Raw genomic sequence first — 14616 nt, forward strand, 5'->3', positions numbered from 1 at the left:
TTGACAGTTATTAGGTTTTAATTTATCTCACCCTTCCAGAAAACTGAAATATTTTAAAATAAACATTCAGAACATGATCTTGAAAAGTTTATAAATGTGGGGAGATCATTCCACAATAACCTCTTTCAAAGCATACTGTATCATTTACCAAAATAAAGAACAAGAAACTCTCTATACATTTATTGAGTAAAATCATTAAATCAACTTAGGAAACTTTTTACTAAAGATGTATATGTAATAATCAACTATATCTAGTTTAGCTGATGACAAGAATTGAATTCTTCACTCATCTATTCGTTCAATAAACATTTACTCTCCTACTGAAGGCAGATAGATAACAAAAAAAACAAGCAAACTATAATAATTTTACATAGTGATATGTGATATGCAGGGGGAAAAATACCAGAGAGATGTGATATGTGTGATATTGTTTCTTGTTTAGATTGGGTCATCATAAAAGGGGAACCCAAAGATTTGACATGTAAACTGAGATTTGATGGACAAAAAGAGGAGACCTAAAAGGAAATTCTAGGGGAAGAAAATTTCACAGTGAGTAGTGTAGGAATAGGACCTAAAGAAGTTATTTGCCTTGCTAGAAGAAGAGAAGGACCAAGCTCATTGGGGGAGAATGGAGTAAGAGGCAAGGGTAGTGGAAGATGAGAGCCAGACCCCAAGATGCTTTGTAGGCCAGAGTAAGGATTTTGGGTTTTGTTTCTTTGTTTGTTTGCTTGATTTTTGTAAATGTGATGAATCCTTTGGATAATTTTAAGCAGAGGGATGACAAGATTTGTCTTATAATTTTAATGATATTACTCTGCTGTGTGGAGAACTGACTGTAAGAGGGGCAAGACTAAAGTAATACTGTTAAAGAGTCAGCTTCACTATTCCTGGTGAGATGATAGTGACTCAGACCAAATGACAGTAGAGGTAAAGAAAATTGATTCTGAGGACATTTCAGTCATTAAGGTCTTACTGATGGACAGCATAGTGTGTGAGAAATAAGGGAAAATTAATAACTTCTTGAGCAATTTGTATATGGCAATACCATATACAAAGACACTGAAGATTGGGGAGAGGAAGATTTGTGTGACAAAAATCAAGAATTCCATTTTGGTCACATTAAATTCAAGACATCACTCAAGTGGTGATGTTAAACAAGCAAGTCTGGAGCTCCAGGGGGCTCAAGGCTGGAGGCATTCACTTTAGAGTCATCAGCATCAGGCAGGACTAGCAGAGGTTAACTTGGAAGAATGTGTGTCTGAGGATACTCCATTTTTGAGTGATATTGACTATGCTTTAAGAACAGAAAGTTTCTGGCAAAGTACATACAAGAGTAAATGGCTAGTGGGAGGAAAATTAGGAGAGTATCTTCGAATACATGATAGGAAATATACATTACAATTAGATATATTACAATTAGATATATTTTAGATATATTTAATAGTAATGGCTTTATCATGTCAGATTTGGAAGAGAATACAAAAAAAATCACATATATGAATTATCCACATCTTAACTCAGCAATAATATCAAGTATTTACTCTGGCTAAGCTACTACGGGAGAGAAACATGAAATGATTGCATCTGCATTGGAGATATAGCTAATTTCCAATGTAATTTCTACCTGAGTTTCCATTTTTACAAAGTACTGACATATCTAGTGAAGGCAATTAATTGCAGCATTTGATTAAGCCATCCACTATTGTATGGAAATCCTATTCTACCTAAACATTATAAACATTGAAAAAGAAAGAAACTATGTTAACATATTTTAGTATTATTTCAAGTGATTTTCTATCTCTATTATGGCCACATTTTCTAAATGAAAAAGAACAACCAGAATTTTGCAGTAACAAAGTCATTTTTAAAGAATGCTTTTTTAAATTATTGGGCTGCTTAATATTTGAAGACTATTGAAAATATACAGTGCACCTTTGTATTATGCAAATATATTCAATTCTGAAAACAATTAAATGATAATAAAGCATTCTCTTTTTCTTTACCTCATATTACAGTAATGAAGTTGTTACCTCTGCTTGTGCGTTTTAATGAGTTTTAACTAACATTTTAATGAGCTGACATTATCATAAACCTAAGGATTAGACAAAATTGAATTTACTGGTATAGAGAAAGTTTCCTCAAGAGTTAATTATATTAAGATAGAATATAATTCATTTTATGATATACCACCAACTATCATCCTATAAGAAAAATTATATTAAAGACTGAATAATATCATTATACTTAATCTGTACATACATGTATTTTGTTTCCTCACTTTTAAAATAAAAAGCTAGGGGCTCCTGGGTGGCTCAAGTGGTTAAGCCTCTGACTGTTAAATTTTGGCTCAGGTCATGATCTCATGGGTTGTGGGATTGAGCCCCAAGTTGGGTTCCCAGCTCAGCGGAGAATCTGCTTGAGGTTCTCTCCCTCTGCCTTCCCCAACATGTGCCCTCTCTCTCTCTCTCTTTCTCTAATAAATAAGTAAATCTTTAAAATAAAATAAAAAGCTAATATTTTTATATATTCAAATTATATGAAATATAAAAGACATAGATGTATCAAAGATAATAAACCAAAATCTTTATAAAGCTGAACAATTTTTTTTAACATTTACAATAAAGAAAACTACATGAAGGGGCGCCTGGGTGGTGCAGTTAAATGTCCATCTCTTGGTTTTGGCTTAGGTCAGCTCAGATTGTGATCTCAGGGGGCTGAGATGAAGCCCCAAGTCAGGCTCCACGCTCAGTGGGGAGTCTGCTTGAGTTTCTCTCTCCCTCTACCTCTGTCTCTCCTGATTGTGCTCTTTCTGTCTCTAAAATAAATAAATCTTAAAAAAAAAGAAGAAGAAAGAAAACTCCATGAAGAACCTTCAAATGGAGATAAGTTTTTATTTTTTAAAGGAAGAATCATTTATAATTTTCTTGATTCACATATTTAAAGTGGGTTTATAGATCCACAACTTACAATTTGGAAAAGTTGAAGAACTTTTTTCTAAGTAAATGATATTTTGGCTTTTAAGCACTCTGTGAAGACAGTTAATATGTGATGGTGTCAAGCCTCTCTCAACTAGAGCAGAGTCACCACTACTTACTCCTTCCTCCATAACTTCCTTGCTTTTTATCCAGTCCTCTATACAGGCACTAAGAGGCCTAGGTCTGGATCAAAATGTTGTCATCTTCCTCAGCTTCATATCTCTTATATGAAGCTGATAGTAGCGCTTCAATTAACCTTCCATGAAAAGAAAAGACCTTCTCAACATTCAAGTCTTCTGAATTTTTATTCTATCTTAGAAAAGAGATAATTAATCAAATTATATATTTTGATCTCTAAGGTCAGCCTTATAATCATCCTACAGATATTCTGTTGACATTTATGTTCCAAACTGCCATTCTTCTATAAACTTGGACTTTATGTCTCTAAGTGACTCTTGGGAAAAGCCAGGTTTCCATACCCTCTTTACAACTCTGTTGAATCCAGTTGGGACAGAGCGTATACTTTGAAAATACACATAGTCGATTTTATTTTTATTCATAAGTTGTTAAATATAAATATTAATAAATAATTACTACATTAACAATGTTGTAAAATCAAAAAGTATAAGGTGGATATAGTGAAGTCTTCCCCTTCCATCTTTTACTTCCCAGTTTTTTTTCTCTGCAAAGGCATTTGTTATTATTAGTTTCTTAGGTGTTCTTCCAGAGATCGCTTTATAGGCATGCAAGCACATTCCAGAATGTTTCTGTTCTTTTTGTAATTAATTAGAGAATATGCTGCATATTCCAAACCCAACTCTGAAGTTGGCTCCTCTAAAATGCCTTCCTTGTTGAATGCAATGTTGCTCTCCTTTGGACTTTAATGTATTTTCAATGTACCTCTCAATGTAGTTACTGCATGCTTTTATTTTCTTTCTTTCAGATTGTAGATTTTGAGTTATATATAAATCTCTTTAGCTCCCTGAAGTCAAGATCTCGGCTTAAAGTATCTTGTACTCCTCAATGTGTTGCACAGCACCTTGCAACAATAAAATATGCGTACATACTTATCAAATTAAAAAGAAGTGATGGGAGCCTGGCTGGCTCTGTTGTTGGAGCATGTGACTCTTGATCACAGGATTGTGAGTTCGAGCTCCACGTTGGGTGTAGAGATTACTTAAAAATTAAAAAAAAAAGTGACTGATTTGGAAAACTCTTCTGTTAAACAAAAGATATAGTTATAACTAGAACTGATTGGAAAGTGAAGATTCTCTAATTTATCTGGTATCATTTGAACAAAGCAAAAATAAATGTTATGTTAAAATCACCTTTTAAAAATGAACTGGGTAAAACTTACTGGGCAAATGTGAACTTTTCAGTTGGGAGGAATCAATGACATTTTATTGTCCTGTTAATGCTTTATAACATAACATAAATACCTAAATATATTTGATTTTGGATTATACTATTATATTTAAATCCCAATTGCAAGATCCTTTTTATTTACCAGTATTTCTAATTCCCAGTAGCAATAATAATTCTCACTTATGAGGTCCTTCCATTATGTCTCAGTGTGTTTACAAAGACCACTTTTTTAATTCTTCATAACAATCCAAAGACATAAGCTTTATTATCTCCATTTTACAGATGAAGAAACTCAGAGATTGTATAAGACCATCCAGTTAGTAAAGTAGCAGAACTGAGATTCAAACCCAGGCCGCTGACTAAATCCATTATTTTAACCACAATGCCATATTGCCTCCTTGCCAAATAGTGGTCGTTTCAGAAGCATAAATCAAATGCCAGTTCCAGGTCCTACGAAAGCAACTGGGCAAATGGTGGAGAGGAAGTAGGATATTCAGAATAGTTATAAATTTGACTGCTCATTGACAGCATCAAGAAATGTTTCTAATTTTACCATTTATAGACAGTTTTGGGGAAGAGTGGAGTAAAGCAGTTGATATTTGGTGCATGAAAATGACCAAAATTTAAGATTATAATAATTTGTTAATTTTAATCATCTGGTATCACAAATAGCCTTGATTAAGACAAAATAATGAAGGTTTGATAGACTCTTTGATAACTCTTACTTATCAAGTTTTGGTACCCTCTCAGGTAGAGAAGCTAAAACAATCACATGCAACAAGGTAGTTATTTCTGGGTAGGGAGTTGGCACCTCTCCAAGCAGGAAGTGGCTCTGTTTATTCTTTGTCTTAATTTGGGAATGAAAATGTACTGAGTCCCTGTCCTCACAATAACAGTGGAACCCAGAGAATAAAAATATAGCCAGAGACTCAGAAAATAATTTGATTTATTCCCTTCTTGCTGAACATGGCCAAGGTTGGCCTGTGGCTGGCCAAGGTTGACTCCAGGTTATGTCAGAGGAAGAGAGGGATTTTTTAAAAACCTCCATGCTTAAGATGACATCTTTTTTTTTTTTTTTAAGATTTTATTTCTTTATTTGACAGAGAGAGACAGCGAGAGAGGGAACACAAACAGAGGGAGTGGGAGAGGGAGAAACAGGCTTCCCATGGAGCAGGGAGCCCGATGCGGAGCCCGATGCGGAGCTCGATCCCAGGAGCCTGAGATCATGACCTGAGCCAAAGGCAGACGCTTAATGACTGAGCCACCCAGGTGCCCCATTAAGATGACATCTTTCCAGTTTCATATAAGATATGAAGTTTTGATTAAAGTATACGTGAATGTTTAAATATTTAAACACTTTTCAGTAAAACACACAATAAATTTTTATCATGAGAACTCAGTATTACTTACACCTGAAAAGATATTCATTACTGGTTCTTTGGTATCAGTTTGTTTTCATAGAGTGTATGGCAATGGGTGGAGTGGGGGGGGGTTGTGGACCTAGCATCAGGGATATGGGAAATTGTGCTTTTCATAGGTAAACAAAAATTGTTAAGCACATTGTCTTCCAGTTGTTGTCAGTGGTGTTATATGAGTTTTCTGAAATAATTTAAATGTGGTCTTTAGCACATTTGCATTCATAACAAGTGCTTGGATATGCTCCTTGCTTCCTCTTGTCCTGCTCAGCTGTCAAAACATGGTGATGCTTTTGAAGATTTATGGTAGATGGGTAATGAGATTACTGAATGTTAACTGCAGCATTCAGAATTCATTTGGTGGCAAAAGAAAAGAAGGTTACTGGGTCTTTGGGATAGAAGAGAGAGGTGATAGAGCTTTTTTTAATCAGCCAATTTGAAAATAAATATGCCATATTCTGGATTAGGAAACATTTCAAGCTTTGTGTCATGTAGTAATCAAATAGAACATTTCTAGAAGAATATAGGATGTCATATTACATCCATTTCAGCAAAATTCATGACAGCTTAGAATAATGACCATATTTTGTGGCATGGATGTATGCAAATCTTAAAATATTGGATGGGGAAGACTGAAAAGTCCACAGGCTTGTGGGACATGATTTTTAAAAAATGTTCTCATTGTTGCATTAAAAATTTAAATAAGTCTCATGCTGTTAGTCTTTGGTCTATGTTCCTGTTATGTAAAAAAAGGAAAATAAACAGTGTGCTTTCAAAAGAGGTCATTTTTAAGTTTATGGATTATGGTGGGGCTCACAGGTATCCTCTAAATCAAACCTCTAACAGTTATGGTTATGAAATGTGTTGTCAAAATAGGCGACATGATGAAAATTGTGAAATCAGCAAAATTAAGTTGAAAGTCCATAGATGCATTATAATACATGTTCTTCTTATTCAGAGATTTCATTGAGTTTCAGGTAGAGGGGGAAAAAAGATAAAGCAACAGTAGTTTCGAAGTAACTGGCATTCTTGACAAGGAAGGTTGACCTTGACCTTCTTCTCCTTCCAACCCTCATTTCATCAGCAGGGGTGAGATTACTTTGAGACCCTGCCAATAGGTAATAAATAACACATAAATTCCAGGACACCCTTGCACTGTAGGGTGCCCTAATGTGTAATAATCCTTAGACTATTGAGTTTATAACTCATGACATCTGGCAGTTACTTGGCATTGTAATTCATGTTGATCATGCACATCAGAATACACCATGGGAGAGAAATATTGGAGCAATAACCCGTTGATACTAGGACAGGGTAGAATGACAGGAAGATGCTGTCGAGATTGAGTACCTCTGTGAACTATGCAGTGTTAGAATGCTGTAAAAGCTAATGCCTTCAGATAAGGACTAACAAGGCGGGAGGAGGGCATTAATCTATTGGGATCCAGAATAAAGCAGCACATTAATAATTACTTGATAGCTCTCTTTATTCCTTTATTCAAATTGACAGATGTAGCTATAAAGCAGTGATGAATCCTGAAGTTAGAATTTAAATATATACTTATGTTTATTTTAAATTTAAATGTACACTTAAATATATTGTGTTTAATTTTTTTTGCATATCTATATATATGATATTCAGTCCTCTCAAACTTCTATTTTCTTTGGTCTAATAGTGAGGGTTAAATGAAAAGGATGAGAAAGAGAGGGATGTGGAAGAAAAATGGGAAGTAAGGGCAAAAAAAGCATTGTGCAAAGCAGTTGTAACAAGCCTTCCTGATACCTAGTAGCGCAACTGCTTTGGCTAAAGACTTGAGGCTCATGGGACATGAACCAGATTGAAAAGCTAGAAGCAGACAGATGGCTATTTGTAATCATCCTGTAAATACAAATCCTGTAAAGATGTCATGATTATTTGTTTGTTTGTTTATACTCAAACCCAGATCTAGAGAAAGTAGGAGGCAGTATTATAAGGTTGAAAAATCTGGTATTTCCTCTTGTTACCATCTTTTCTCTTTTTTAAGTTTTATTTATTTAAGTAATCTCTACACCCAACGTGGGGCTTGAACTTGCTACCCTGAGATCAGGAGTCACACATTCCTCCAACTGAGTCAGGAAGGCTCTTGTTACCATCTTGAGAAATGTTACTTAATGCTTTTTTTTTTAATGCTAGCCTGTGTAGTTCTGTATTTTGAACTCAATGTGCCATTTTTTCCATTGCCCAGAGTTGTAGGCACCTCTGTAGCCAAGACTAGAATTAGCCCTAAATGGGGCAGGTGCTAGAAAGAAGTTATTTGGGTAATAGAGCAGAATATTTTGAGGGTATTGAGAGGTTTTTCTTCTGAATAGTGGAAGGCTTTGCCTTGAACATGTTTAGGCTAATACCTACTGTTCTAGACACCATCCTCCTCCTTGCATACTATATTTAGGCGCATCTCTAAGACACTCTCATTCCTTTGAGCTCTCTGTGATGCTGGAGACATTAATCCCACATGAACAGTTTTGTGGATGAAGGCACTTTAAGGAAGAAAAAAGAGGAGCTGATTAAACATTAATTAGCTCCAATCCACAACTTCCTCCTAAGCTAACGGATAGAGTATGCAGATCCCTGTCAAATATCAGATGCTAGGCTTTGCCAAAAATAGGACTTCCAAGTGTTGAAGGTATGCCAACTGCCGGCTCCTTAACTCAAACCAAAGGAAATGATTACCAGAGACAGGTCTCGGAGTCTGCCGTGGTCAGATGTCACCAGTTTGCGGTGCCACATGCGATCCAAGAGTTTATGAATGATCTCAACACTCAGTCCCCAAGGAGAACATATGCATTACAGAGGTTACGGATACAAATTACAGAGAGCAAGACGTTTCCATGCAATTTCTAAGAATCCTTCAGCAAGTTTTAAACATTAATGGAAAACATTAAGAAAGACTTGGCACTCTGAGCAGGCCTTCAAATTACATTGCTGGTGAGGACAGAACAGGACTAAAAAAAAAAAGGATTCAAGAATAAAGGCTTAGCTAAGAAATCTGGAGCGGGCGCTTCCTCTTGTGAATTGTGTTTGTGTGTTTTATTCCCTGCAGAATACCAGGCTTCCCAAAATGCTATGACTTGAAAATGAACAAGTCACAGGGCATCCTTGTTTATTCAGCATGCTCCAATTCATATCAGTGGTTTATCTGGATCATTTGCTGAGTGAATTTGCTTGCACCGGGAGTCGTAGTAGAGATGGGGGGCGAGAGCGGCTCATTTTGGAATTGTTAGGATGCTTCAGAGGTGCCAGAGTGTCAGCTTGCACAGCGGTAGCAGGATGTCTCCCCACTGAGTTCTTTCTTTCTCGTTCCCCTTCTGTGCAGAAGAAACCACTTACAACTTATCCCCTAAATATCAGATTTTATCATCTATTTAGCTGGTGGCTAGTCTGTCCATTCCGCCCCTATTTTGTTTGAATGTACCAAATATAATAAGATAGTTTGTTGTGAATGATGATTCCTCTTTTGATTTATTTGGTCTTTCCATCATTGAAACTTCAGAAAAATACAGAATTATTACAGCTTGTCAGTGGGGAGCTTTTAGTTGAAAGGGGAAACTCAATTTAAACTGTTCTAAGTATGAAAAAAAAAACTTATTTAGATCATATAACTAGAAAGTCCAGATTTAGTACAGTCTTCAAGATTTATTCGTCCAGATAGGTCATCAAGAACCCAGATTTTTTTCAAGTGCATAGTCTCAGTTTCATCCTGAGGCTGGAGCTCCCCCTGGGGTAACAGTGTGGCGGTCAACAGTAGTCGTGCAGTACAGCAGGAAGAGACAGTGTTCTTTCCTCAGAAGTAGCATAGAGGACCTGAGCTTCAGGCTGGTTGGCCTTACACCTGCTCTTTCCCCGTGGTGTTAGATGGTGGTGATGCTAGTGGCAGTAGGGAGAGGGACACAATACATACCAGCTGTAGGATGGCTATTGCATTGTTTCTAGTCCATTAGAATACTGACAGTGTAATTTGATCTAACAGTTTTACTGGTTGGCATAAATCTGTTGTGTAATTGACTGATTGATTTCTGACCCTCTTGAACTGCCTGGATTTTATTTTAGAAATATATGAGCTTGTAGGTAGGCATGGTATCCCTTAAATCCAACCAACTTAAATGGTACTTCATAATTGACATTTTAAAATCAAATTAAAACGTGGCTTCAAAACAAAACAAAACAAAATGTTGTGGTTTATTTGATATGAGAAAAAGACTGCAACACACCTCTTGAAGAGGAGTTCATCACTTCAGTCAACCAATCAAGGACATTCAATGAGGTCTTCTCATGTCCTTCAAGATGGGAGCCCATTAGAGGGTCACCTAGTCCAGTGGGAGCGTAGAAGGAAAAACTTCTCAGATGACTAAGTCTGAAGCTGACACTGAAGGAATGGTATATGTCTGAAGGAAGAAATAGGAAAAAGTAAGGAAACAAAGGGGAATCTGGGGGAGATTTCTAAGCAGAAAGACCACCAAATGCTAATGTACATTGATAATTAGATGTTCCTCTATATGTTTTCGACTGAGAAGCCTTGAGCCACACATCTCTGACAGCTCATGGGCACCTACAGAGAGAAACCCTGCCAGCAAAGAAGCCTTGCTATCAGTGTTGCTCTGAGTTGCTATCAGCTTCAACTGCTGCTAACAATGTTTTTAATTATAATTTCCTTTTAGATTACCTTTCTCATGATCGATTTAGTTTGTCATGGATGGTATTCTTTACCCAATAGTGTGTATGACTACTTTTATCAGTAGTATTTTTAGTCTCTATATTTCTAATAACTACTCTGAAGCATGTGTACCTTGTAATTCAGAAATACATCTTTGGTCTCTTAATTATGTAGCCTCATCTCACTATTCCTGCTAATCTAACTTAATATGTGGAAATGTCTGAGTAATGATTTGCCTTGCCTTTGTTGGCAAAATATAAAATAAAAATGTAAAAAATATAAAATATAAAATATTTTATAAAATACATAAAGATGTAAAACATGAAATATCTATTTTTAAAATTCTTGAGGACTGTTGATTTGGGACAGAAGGGAGAGGAGTTGGAGGTGAAAGAAGATGGTATTATGAGGAGACAGGAATCAGAGATGTAAGCTCTAAAGGCACAACTAGATCTAAAACTCTTATAGGGCATTATATGAGTTTACTATTGCTGTGTAACAAACTACAAGACTCCATGACTTAAAATAACAAACATTTATTCTCTGTCTGTGGATCAGGAACCCAGATAAGAGTTAAGTTAGTCACCTGCCGTAGGATCTCTCATAAGGCTGTAGTCAAGGTGTTGGTCAAGGCTGTGGTATCATGTGAAGGCTCAGCTGGGAAAGTTTCTGCTCTCAAGCTTATGTGGTTGTTGGCAGGATTTGGGTCCACAAGGAAATGCTATATCAAAAGGGTGTACCTGTTATATCTTTTTTTTTTTTTTTTTCCTGAAAGCATAACTTACCACTGCCCTCTAAGCTTTTGTCATTGTAACCAGATTCTTTTCTCGGTTAATCAGGTTGATTTCTTTTCATTCTACTTAAAGACCTGTTTGGAGCTTTAGTTACACATTACACATATTGCTGCGTACCCTTGCTTTGGCTTATTTGTCAAGCCACATCAAAAATGTTGCTCTCAATTCTTTCTACAATCAGGGCTCAGGAGAAAAAAAATGCAGACTTAATTTGGACTTGCCTTGCTTTTCTACATTTACAAGACCATTTTACTTCCCTTCATCCAAAATGCATGAATTCTTTACTATAGGGAATATTTTCTTTTCTTTATCACCTGCAATAAAGTATAGGGCAAAATCCAAGACAGAAATGAAAAATTAGCACAAAAATTGGAAACAATAGATATTATTTCATTTTATTTTGCTTATATTAAGGAATGGATCTACAAACCTCAGAAACATGTAAGCAAATATCAGAACATACCTACCCTTTTTTACAGTTTGAAAAGAGTAAAAATGGCTTTACTTTTCGCTAAGAGTAAGTTTTTGGTCTTCTGTGCTAGGACCTGATGAAAAGGATGTATTCCCCTTGACTGTTTTCTTTGAGAGAAAGAAGAAATCCATTTTATTAGCTCAAAGACTTAGGGTAAAAGAAATGGTATCACTAAGCAAAAAAATGAATTAACTGAATGCTATACAAACCCCAAAGAGCATTTTCCCTGTTGAAGAGGGTACAGTACCAATTATACTATTATCTCACCCTACTCTCTGGGTGAATAGTCTGAAAGCCTAAAATTACAGTTGATGTTAGATTTCTTGGCTTCATTTGCAAATTGGAGTCATTTTCTTTTTTGTGAATGCCATAAACACATGTTATATTGTTTAAGAGGAGCAGTCCTTAGTTTGTTATGATATTTTTCTCCTTTTTGTCCTCCGTGTCAAAGGACCTTTAATTTTTTTTTTCCTTAATTTGGCTTGTTGCAAATTGATGTAACACTGTGTTTCTGAATGATTTGCAATGGCCTTAAGTACCTTTTTGGCATGTCATTTGTTAAGAGACCAGTTCTAGACAAGGTCCTTCAACTGGCCAGATGTGTCATTTTGGAACAGATTGAGGGCCTGCCAAAACACCATTTGTTGCCAGTTCCGGATATTGTTGGGGTGCTCACCACTCTGTTACCATATTTTTGCATGTCTTAACATTGCATAAATAGGCAGCTGTTCTGTATTTAGAATATAAATGAGTCACCAGCTTGCTTTCCCAGGAGGATTTACCTGCAAAAGGGAACCACAGTGTTAACCCCTTCCCATCCCCCTGCCTGCATGTCACATTTAAATGCACACTTCTCTGAGCCCATTCAGAAGCAAATCCTTATGCATATAAATCACACCTCTCTTGCCAGTGAGACAAGAGAACCAAAAATGTGCAGTTCACCGTGCTAAAATGGAACACATTTCCTTAGCAGCAAAAGCAGTAAATTAATCAGCTTATAAACTGAGAGTGAGCAATTTGTGCTGAATTCTTTCTTACTGTTCCTTCAATAGGAGACGAGGTTCTCTAATCTCAGAAAGGCCATGACTTCATTAAGATGGAAACCCCTGTTAAAGGATGTGTTGCAAGAGACAAGAGAAGAAAAGCCCTAGAAGTCACTCAGTTGTCTCGCTGGAGCTATTTTCAGGCCAGGGAATTTTTATTTATTTGGAGAATGACAATTAACCTAGAGACTTTGCCCAACAAAGGAGCAGAGTGCTGAAGTAGGTCTCACTATAGGACATCAAAGGCAGTTGGTGTGACCCAATCCACATTTGTAGCAGATGATTCACATAACAGGCTAGCAGAAGCTACCTAATTTTGATTTCAAACAGCTTAACCAATTTATGTATAAACATACATATAAGACACTGTATGTGCATGTGTGTGTGTTTTCCCTTCGATACACTTAGGAAATAAAGTTGTCAGTGTTGGAATGCAAAGGAATAAGAAAGTCAAGGCAGTTAGAAAAAGCAGAGGCAGTTGAGGTATATGGTATAGGCCTGGTCTCAACTACTTTTTTTGACTGTTTCCCCTAAAATAGTTTATTTGCTAAAGAAACCCAGCATTCTGCAATCTGATAGGGCCAAGTCATTTCTCGAGGCTTTTCATCTTGCCAGCCAAAGAAAAGCACACACAGATAGATAGGTGACATTTGGAGAGCCAGGCATGCCAGATTTTCGGAGGTTACAATGGAGGTCCAACCTGCTGTTCTCCTAATGAAAGGAGGGGAAATTCAGACTGGCCAAACTGCTATAAGGAATATCTCTGCTCTGAATGTCACGCTGCCCAGATGTCGCTTGGCAGGTGGAGATGCACGGAGAATGAAAATGTAGCCCTGTGTATGTGGGTGTTAGTGCATTGCAGGGTGAGCAATGAGTCCATCTTCTGAAGTGTAATGAAAACAGTGTGGATCTTGTCTATATTCATGTCATGAGAAAGGGCGTTCTCAAAGAGTCCTCACCCCATTTCCCCTCCCAGACTGATATGCATACGTGCTCACAGACCATGTGCACATGACTTGTTTTGGGGTTTTAAGTATAACATGATGATTTATTTAGTGTTTTTATATACATATTATGCATATACACATTATGCTTTTTCTTTATAGAAAATGGGATCATACTGCATAAACAATTTTGTACCTTGAGTATTAAATCTCAAAACTATATCATGAGTATTTCTTATTTTCCTTAGACTTTTCTTATATTTTAAAGCAGATTTTATAGCAAAGATACATGATCCTACAGTCAGCCATTTCCCTGTTGAACATTTAGTTTGGCCCTAGAATGTTTTAAGACGGGCACGGCTATGTTTCTCAGTAAAGATTTAATTTTTATTAGAACAAAGTAAGTAAGACGTGAAGTTACATTTTGCAAGAGAAAGCTAAAGTTACTGTCATTGAGTTTTCTTTCACTACAATTGTTTTTCTTTAGTGTTACGAGATGACTTCCGGCAAAATCCCACAGATGTTGTAGTGGCTGCTGGAGAGCCTGCGATCTTGGAGTGCCAGCCTCCCAGGGGACACCCAGAACCCACCATCTACTGGAAGAAAGACAAAGTTCGAATTGATGACAAGGAAGAAAGAATAAGTGTGAGTTAAATTAAAATTAATGCTTACAGAGATTGACTATCAAGTCTTCAAATGGATATATTTTATTGCTAATGAAATTGTAGACATGTACTGAATGCTAATGACCATTTACACTGCATTTGAAAGGACTGAAAAAGAAAAACCGAGAACTAAAACTTTAGGATGAGGCTTCAAAGACACAAAAATTATAGAAATCAAGTGTAGATGATATATTAATATTTGTACCAATCTGAATATGAAAAGATACGAATATGTAGATATATATGAAGATGT

General features: G+C 36.3%; 1 protein-coding gene across 18 annotated transcripts in view; it reads left to right on the forward strand.

Moving 5' to 3' along the window:
* The window catches only part of ROBO2 (roundabout guidance receptor 2), a 1625768-nt gene that overhangs the window by 1437300 nt on the left and 173852 nt on the right, over window positions 1–14616 (forward strand). For all 18 annotated transcript variants that reach the window (XM_032407350.1, XM_032407349.1, XM_032407345.1 and 15 more), the window contains one exon: window positions 14186–14343. In XM_032407350.1, the coding sequence (XP_032263241.1) occupies window positions 14186–14343 (158 nt within the window). The remainder of the gene's footprint in view (window positions 1–14185; window positions 14344–14616) is intronic.

The sequence above is a fragment of the Phoca vitulina genome, unplaced genomic scaffold, assembly GCF_004348235.1.
Source record: "Phoca vitulina isolate PV1807 unplaced genomic scaffold, GSC_HSeal_1.0 scaffold8, whole genome shotgun sequence".
NCBI classification, from domain to species: Eukaryota; Metazoa; Chordata; class Mammalia; order Carnivora; family Phocidae; genus Phoca; species Phoca vitulina.